An 8,982-nucleotide genomic window follows, 5' to 3' on the forward strand; every position below is an offset into this window, starting at 1 on the left:
TGCTGGATTTATCTTATTCTGAACTTATTGTTTCTAAAGTCCTAAAGAAGTATGAATAGATTTAGGGTGCCTGAGTAATGAGAAATATTAAAAGAGATAATCATATTCGTGATGTACACAGTGTGTAGTGCTTTTGATTCTATCTTTCTTATGGACACATAGACGAGATTTTACTTCGTTTATAGACACATAAAACATTCTTCTATTTATTTCCTTTTACTTTAGTTATTGCCCATAATGCATATATTCTTTGCTTATCTCCAAGTACATTAGATACTGATCTTGTGTTGGGTTCTCACTGCCTTTCATGAATTCAAGGACAGGTAGAGGAGAAATAGAAGTTGGCACTTTTGTGAGACTTTTCCTGAGGAGACACAACACAAACTTATAATGACTCCAGATAGAGAAACAAAGACAGACCAGAGTAACGATTACACTAGAGTCCAACGTGGTGAGCCAGTGAGTTTATTCAGGTTACTTATGGGAGTATGGATAAGGCATTGCTTACAAAGAGACAAGTCAAAGACAGTTACATTACTGAAAAGCTTACCCCAGGATGGAGGGTGATGTCTTGCTCATGAAGACTGCATTCCTAGAGCTCTCTGTAGGATGTATAGGCACTCAGTGTGTCAGAGAAACTCTTCTCTGGTAATTGTTGAATGTTTCTATAACCGTGGGCAAGAGGCCCATGAATCTTATAATTTTCAGCTTCACTACGTGTGTGACATTTGCTTACCTCATCAATCTTCCAAACTCACCCCCTCCTTTTTGGAGGCCATGTTTCAATTTAGAGCTTTTCAGGCTTTTAAAAAACCTCACAGCAAGATAGAATGTTCCAACTAGGAGGGAATTGCTATGCAACACTTCATCCCTTCCTCCAACTCTTACATTCTTTCTGTTCTCTCTTCTAGGACATTTCCTGAGCCTTGGAGGGGTGTTGTAGATAGTCATCTAACATCTTAACCAGTGTGTGTGTATGTGTGTCTGTCTGTCTCTGTGTGTGTGTGTGTGTGTGTGTGTGTGTGTGTGTGTGTGTGTGTGTGTGCATGTGTGTGTATTACTAGGGATTGAACTCAGGGCCTCTTGCATGAAAGGCAAGTGCTATACCACTGAGCTATATCACCATCTAGATGCACATCTAAAGGTAGGCATTGGGTCACTATGGCACAGCAACAGTCACTTTTCAGGACTTCACCAGTCTGATAACCCATCTGCAATAAGGAAATTTTCTTCCATAACTAAAACTGACAACAACTGACCATGACCTGTGAGTATAAGCACAAATGTTTTGAAAACATATGGATAGAGGCAGAACACCCATTTAACAAAACAGTAATGGTGGCTTTCCACTGAGGCTAATACCCTTCCCATTCACAAGTTTTTGTCCTGGCTTACAGTACCAACCATGAATTTCCTCCTGTGGAGAAAGCCTTAAATTCAACCAAAAGCTGTTTCTTGTACCCACAACAGCCATGCTACTGCTGCACCAGCAGACATCTACTGCATGGTATTTTGGTACTGTAGCATTCAGGGACCATAGCTGAATAGGACTGCTGTTGACAATCACAGCATTAGGTAACTTCAACAGTAGGTTGTTTCCAGCTAGTTCTGGCATATCACTAACAGGAGTAGTAATAGCCTTTATGGTTTGTGGGACCTTGGGGACTTCCCTGGCCAATAACTCCTAGGAAGTTAGCACACCTCTGACACTGTGATTTTCATTCCTCAACCCTATGATAGCTTCTAGGAGTACCATTTTCCAACCATTCAGGGTGCTTCCTGTACTTAAACTCTAGTTGGTTTGTTGGTTGGTTGGTTGGTTGGTTGGTTGGTTGGTTGGTTGGTTGGTTGAGACTGGGTCTCACCATATGACTCTGACTGAACTGGAACCCACCAAGCAGACCAAGCTGGCCTTGAACTTACAGAGATCCATCTGCCTCTTTCTCTTGAGTACCGGGATTAAAGGTGTGCACTACCATGCCAGGATCTGTATTCTTTATCTATTATTCTACTAACCCATTTTTTCTTTTAGTTAACCCAGACACAGTAGAGTAGTAAGACAGATGAAAGTACCATTGCCCTGGTTGTTCTTTAGCCCCATTCTGTACATCAGTGTTTGTGAAATGGCTACTGCCATCACTGTCACACTAAGATAAGTGTAACTTCTGAGGGTAGCTTCACCTGTTGCTCACTTATGTGGAAATGCTTATAAGAAGCCTGTGGCCATGTTCACTTAGTGAGAACAGTGGACTGCCAAATGGAAAACTACCAGAGGTCCTGATTCCTGTTGAACTCATATGTTTCCCTCCACATCTGTCCCCAACCCGCTGTGGCTAACCCAGCACCTGCTAGTTCTGTTTTTCCAATTGAGCCATTCATAAAGAGAGGCCTCTGAGTATGGCCTGTCAGTACAGATCATCACAGGCCAAGCCTAGGCTCATTGGCTACTTTTTCCTTCTTTCTCCAGCTAGGGTATCTGTCTTCATTTATACTGCTACAGTTACCCATCTTGTGTGATGTTTATATTCATACCACCTGTGTTCCATACATCTATAGGAATGGATTCTGCATATCATAAAAAGTAAGAAAGCCCCACTGGGATTCTTCCTGAGGACTCCCCACCCAAGTTTTCCTTCTGGATGAAAGACTCAGCTTTGATTGTGTAACTTGTCACCCAAAACAAGGCCTGTGAAAATACTACCATAGTAAGAAAGTCCGTTATTCCATACTACATGGGGGGAAGTACCATCCTCGGACTTCTCTTGCGCATTCTCCACCCTTACATAGATCAGCCTCAATTCCATGTCTCGGTGCTCATTGAAGAGGAACCATTCCTCCCCAACCCATCTTTGCTTCTGTTGGCCCCTGTTCAAGCACCTAGTGTGTCATATGGACATCATGTGGGGAGGCATGACACAAACTGCTATTCATCCCAGATAGGGAACAAATGCCAGATAAAAGTAATGATATAGTGAAGTCCAAATTGATGAACCAATAAGCTTATTTGTGTTGCTGGAATTAATATGAGTAAAGGGTTATTTACAGGAGCAGAGGCGACTCAGGGCAACTGCATTCCCAAACACTGACTCAGGAACCTGTATCCCTAGAGGTGCTCTGCATGACTTGAAGGCAGAGGAGAGGGCAGATCTCTCCTCCAGCAACTGTTTACTATTTCTATAACCTTAGGGAGGAACCCCAAGAAACTGCAGTTTTTTACTTTCTGGGATATGTGGATTGTTTACTCTTTGACTCCCATGAGCTTCCCACTCTACTTCCCCCAGGAAACATTTCCACTTAGACCTCCCTAAGCCTTAAAGGGCCTTCCTTCGGGATGGAAGATTTCAACTCTGAGGGAATTGCTACACAAAATGGTCCTACTCAAATGCAATCTTCTAGGATATAAAGTTTTAAAAATATGGAAACAAAAAATTGAAACTTGGTATCCAAGAAAATTCCTTTTGAGATTATATGGGAAGGACAGGGATTCTCCTTGTTATGAAAGTAGCATCCATTTCTACCTACCAGTAAATGACACTAACACAAATCAATCATATAAGCCAATCACTTACTTATAAATTGAAAGTTAGTGATTATATATTATAATCATTATTCAAAGAAAGTGTCTCTACAAAATAATTTTCAGACAGTTGCCTAGTGAGCACAATATTAACAAAATTTAAATAGTCTGTAGTCTGAGCAAACTGTAACAAATAATGAACAACCAGCCCATCTTCTGTAGAATAATATACCTTCACAATGACTTAGTTTCCCTAAATATAGTTTCACTGTTACACATTACATGTTATCACAGCCTAACGTAGCACCTGTCTCCCTCTCCACAGGTTTTTGTAAACACTTTCTCTAGGTCAATTTTTGTGTGTACGTGGTACAGAAATTTGAGCCAGGTTATTATTGTGCATTCTAGGCAAATACTCTACCACTGAACTATATCCCTAGCCCTAATCCAAACCAATTAGAGTAAACTTATTTATATTTATTAGTAGTGTCACTTACTATTAGGTAGAGATGGAATTGTGGCACAATATAACTTTTGATATTTAGCTTAGACAAGCATATATGTACATATATAATATGTATATATAACTATGTGTATATTTTTATAGAGTATATGTTAGTTTTTACCATTTATAGTGCTTCAGCTATTCATTAAGTATGCTATATATTTTATGTATTTTGCTATATTGCTTAAAAATAATTTGTAAAAAGCTACAGAAACTATTCTAATGACTTTTTAACTTGCTCAAAGTGATTTTATCCTTTCTTTCCAGGTGGTAAAAATGATGATTATTGTCGTGGTGACATTTGCCATCTGCTGGCTGCCCTATCACATTTATTTCATTCTCACTGCGATCTACCAACAGTTAAATAGGTGGAAATACATCCAACAGATCTACTTGGCTAGCTTCTGGCTAGCAATGAGCTCAACTATGTACAACCCCATCATCTACTGCTGTTTGAATAAAAGGTAAAAACAATACCACTGGCATGGGTCTCTTACCACTTCCACCTTCCCTGGGAGCACATGTCATTCTGGTTTCTTGGTGCTGATTTAAAGTACAGACATGGGAGACAGTGTAAGAACTCAGAGCGAAACACAGAGCTTGTTGTAGGTTTTTATTACTTCACAAAATGTCCCACCTTAAAACTTAGATACTCAAAAGTGTCCCTACATCAGTGGTTCTCAACCTTCCTAATGCTGTGACCCTTTTATACAGTTCCTCATGCTGTGGTGACCCCCAACTATAAAACTATTTTCATTGCTATTCCATAACTGTAATTTTGCTACTGTTATGAATCATAACACAAATATCTGTTTTCCAATGATCTTTGGCAACCCCTGTGAAAGGGTCATTAAACTCCAAAAGTTGTCGCAACCCACAGGTCAAGAACCACTGCACTAGAGGTTTTCACTAGGTGGTTTTTACATAGGCCAATTTCTCCCCTTAAAACCTTCAGAATTTTATCTACCAGTGAAAAGAAACCCTCATGAGTGAAGGTTTATCCACATTCCTAAGGACATGGGAGTTCCTCAAAGAGAGAAAACGCACTTCCTATGAGAAGGGGAAATAATAGCATACATGATGGACTCTGTTAAGAAAGCTCTCCTTCAATATCCTTCAAAATGGATGTTACCATCCCAGCAAGAATTCCTGTCCTTCCTACACAGCCTGGCAGGGTGACAGTAGCTTCCATGGGATGGCTAGTGAAAATGCTAGTGAGGTCAAGTAAAAGGTCTTTTTAAAGAAATAACGTCGTTTGTGCCATATGTGGTGGCACATGCCTGTTTTCTCAGCAGTCTGGATACTGAAACAGGAGTACTGTAAATTTGCCTTGAACCAGGGCTACATAGCAAGATCCTGTCTTTAAATAAATAGGGGCATTTATAAACAAACTTAACACTATAAAGAAGGTTAACTGCGCCCTCCATATTTTAAAAAATTAAAAATTCAAAAACTAAACCCCACCTTGTTGGTGTATTAAACATAAAGAGGAGAAAAGTAAAATTCCACATGGTTGACAGTTCCCTCGAAAAAAAAATCAATGGATTTTATGCACCAATAGAAATGGATCTTTATGTAGATGTAAGTAACTGCACAATCTGACTTCCTAGCTTGGGAAAACACCAAGAGACCTGTGCCTTAAGTTGGTTTAATACATAATTAATTCTTTTTAAACTAATTGCATAAGCCATACCTCAATTTAAGCAACTGTACAAGCAATAAATCTGTTTTGAATCAACTTCATTTAATGATGAACAGTGACAAGGATTTCACACATTTATATATGATTAAATAAAATCATTAGGATTAGCAATTCTAACATTAAATGAGTCTAATTTGTAAATGTGCAATTATTTCTGAAAAATCCACTTTGAAATAGAGTATGCCATTTTTAAATACTTTAACTTGCTAGCCTCATGAGATTAGTTATGTAAATATATGAGGTCACTGCCAATAAAGAATTTTCCACATTGATAACCCCATGCCATGATTTTCCAATTTGATGAATTATTTCCCCAATGATGGAAATGATTCTTTTTTAACAGGAACTCACAGGACTGATTCTGTAGCATAGACTCTGTAGAATTTGATTAAATTCAAAGCCTACATGCTTTTGTGGGGCAGCTGAAGGAAATGCTCACTTGAAAATGACTTTTCTCTCTTGCCTCTCAGATTCCGCGCAGGCTTTAAGAGAGCATTTCGCTGGTGTCCTTTCATCCAAGTCTCCAGCTACGACGAACTGGAGCTCAAGACCACCAGGTTTCATCCCACACGGCAGAGCAGCCTGTACACCGTGAGCAGGATGGAATCGGTGACCGTGCTGTTTGACCCCAATGACGGGGACCCGGCCAAGTCCAGCCGCAAGAAAAGGGCGGTGCCCAGAGACCCAAGTGCCAACGGCTGCTCCCGCAGAGATTCCAAATCTGCCTCCACCACATCAAGCTTCATAAGCTCACCCTATACCTCTGTGGATGAATATTCCTAAATCCAGGTCCTGAGGGGAAGGCTGCTGTGGAGCCTAAGTCCCCCATTCTCCTAACCATGTCAAGTTCTGTTCTAGGTACTTTGGGAAAGCAGAGGGGCAGTTCTTAGGTAGGGATACTTAATCTGAGAAAGAGGAAATATAAATGTACAAAAAACACCAACACATCAGCCAGCACAAAGAAAACCGAGTCTTCAATTTACTCTTTAAAATCTTTAGGATCATATGTGACAAGCATAAAGTGTGAATCAGAAAAATGTGCAGTGTCTGTCATTTATCAATTGCAGGGCAGCTTTGTGACACAGAAACAGCACAGAGGCTCTCCAAGAGTTTAAGGAAGCTTTAAAATCCAGTGCTGAGCAAAAGGAACAACACCTATATAAAACGGAAGTTCTGCACAGCTGTGAAAAGGAAAAGGCAAATGACTGACTTTCCCACAGGAGTGTCGGGAAGTCAACCTCAAAGAATAGGGAGATATGGAAGTCTTTGCTCAAGAAAGTTCATTTTGTAAAATGAAAACTTTCAGAAATTCACTTCAAGACATTTAGCAGGAAAGGCCATATGGTCAAATCATTGCCCAGATATACATGTCTTTCTCTTGATTATTTTTTCCAAGAAAATAACTTCAAAAGAAAAAAGTAAACATTTAATTTTGATTACTAAGTGTTTTGAGTGCTAAACTAAGTTGCAGTCAAATTTAGGACCTTAAAGGACAAAAAAAAAATTCTTATGATCCTCTTTATTTTATTATTTGCACATTAAAAAAAAGTAAATTGTAAAACACTAAAAATACCTTCTAGTGCAGAAGGAAAGACTCATATTTGACTCTGTAGCTAGTTACCTGGATTTAGGTAACAATTTAACAGTACTTATAAATTATCAAGCCAGATATTAGCATCTCGTAGCCCCCAAGCCAGCTCCTAGCCCCCAACCCCACTGTAGTACAAAGAAAAAGTCACAGTCATTGCTTTCTTTTGTATCATGTTGATCTCCTCTTGTTCCCTACTGAAAAAAAAAAGTCAGGAGTGAATATCACAATATATTTAAAGTGTAAGTTGAGTTATAAAAGGATATGTTGAAAATATCAATAAATGTATTGGTAAGTCAGAGAAGATGTAGACCCGTGAGTCTCTGGCTAGAAAAGGAATCTGCATAATAGTCTGAGGACATGAGCTAATTACAGATGAGCAAGAGGACAGCATACATGCTTCCAGGAACAGAACTCTGCTTTTCTGTGCTTAGGTAATGGAAAGGCGTTCTAGAAAGAAATGAGATAGTGACACTTGTATCTATGTATTTATGTATGCATGTATATATCCCTTTCTCAAGCTTGTCTTATCTAATGTATATTAGTATTTCTGGCAGTCTTCTTTCTTGGTCTTATAATTTCTTCCTTTATGAATTTATGTTTGGAATATATTATGATATTTCCTTTTTTCCAGTTATGGGATATGTATAATTTTCTGTCATATGTAGGCACATTTCTGAGGCCCAGAACAAAATAGGGAATATCTGAGCATGTAGACTGTGTCTTCCAGACTCTAGTCCTTACAAGTTATCTCTCCTTAAGTTACTACAACTATTTCTCCACAAAATCGTAAGCCCTCCACAAATGAGGTGTACCCCACAAACTAGTCTATCCAAACATTCAAGTGGGTTGTTAAAACTATCTGTCTAAAATAATTTCCTCCAATGCTTTTTCCTTGTTATGCTCTATCAACATAAGAACCAAATATATTTTTGAAGAGTAGGACAAAAACATTTATCTGATGGTAAATCATGGTGGATTGTCATGACATTAGTCTCTGGGCTTCATCTCTTTTTTGAAACCCAAACTACAAATACCTGATTGTTATACAGTTTCAAGTGTCTAAAATACCAAATCATATATGTTTGAGTTTACTTTAATAACTCTAATAAACTATCAGACAACCAGATGCATATATGAGTGTGCAGATATACACGATTAAAAATGAATGTAACTACTTCAAGGATTAAATTCAAAATTAAAACTGAAATATCAGTTGGTCATACAGACTTGCCACAAAACCACTCTGAACTCTTTGAAGCTTTGTGTGCATGTTTCAATCTAGCATTCATATTAAGTATCTCATTGTTTTATAGTGTTCAAAATGTTCATTCTTAAAACATGTAAGTGCTTATCAAATGTAAAAATGTCATGAGAAAACCTGATATGCGTCATTTTCTTCTTAAATTTGTGAATATATAAGGCTGGTATAATTATACTCAAGATACATGAGAACACATTCAGTCTTGGAATGTGAATATGAAGTTTGTTCTTCAAATTCGATGTAGTCAGTCAACCCCGAAACACATTTGAAAAACATAACTGCTGGCTTCCACATTAGGGAAATTCAGTAGAATTTTCTAAGACCTCTCTTTGCTCAAAGCTCATGGTTAAACCAAGATTTAACAGGCACACATTTTTAAGGTCAGAAGTTTAAACAATAATAGGAA

The 8,982-nt window shown here is 38.4% G+C and overlaps 1 protein-coding gene across 1 annotated transcript in view; it reads left to right on the plus strand.

Moving 5' to 3' along the window:
- Tacr3 (tachykinin receptor 3) overlaps positions 1–8,697 on the plus strand; it is an 87,289-nt gene extending 78,592 nt beyond the window's left edge. Inside the window, exons 4-5 of the mRNA XM_052730550.1 lie at positions 4,290–4,486; positions 6,195–8,697. Of these exons, the coding sequence (XP_052586510.1) occupies positions 4,290–4,486; positions 6,195–6,507 (510 nt within the window). The 3' untranslated portion in view covers positions 6,508–8,697. The remainder of the gene's footprint in view (positions 1–4,289; positions 4,487–6,194) is intronic.
- The last annotated feature ends 285 nt before the right edge of the window (positions 8,698–8,982 follow it).

This window comes from Peromyscus californicus, unplaced genomic scaffold (genome assembly GCF_007827085.1).
Source record: "Peromyscus californicus insignis strain IS unplaced genomic scaffold, ASM782708v3 Scaffold_9__1_contigs__length_137607984, whole genome shotgun sequence".
NCBI classification, from domain to species: domain Eukaryota; kingdom Metazoa; phylum Chordata; class Mammalia; order Rodentia; family Cricetidae; genus Peromyscus; species Peromyscus californicus.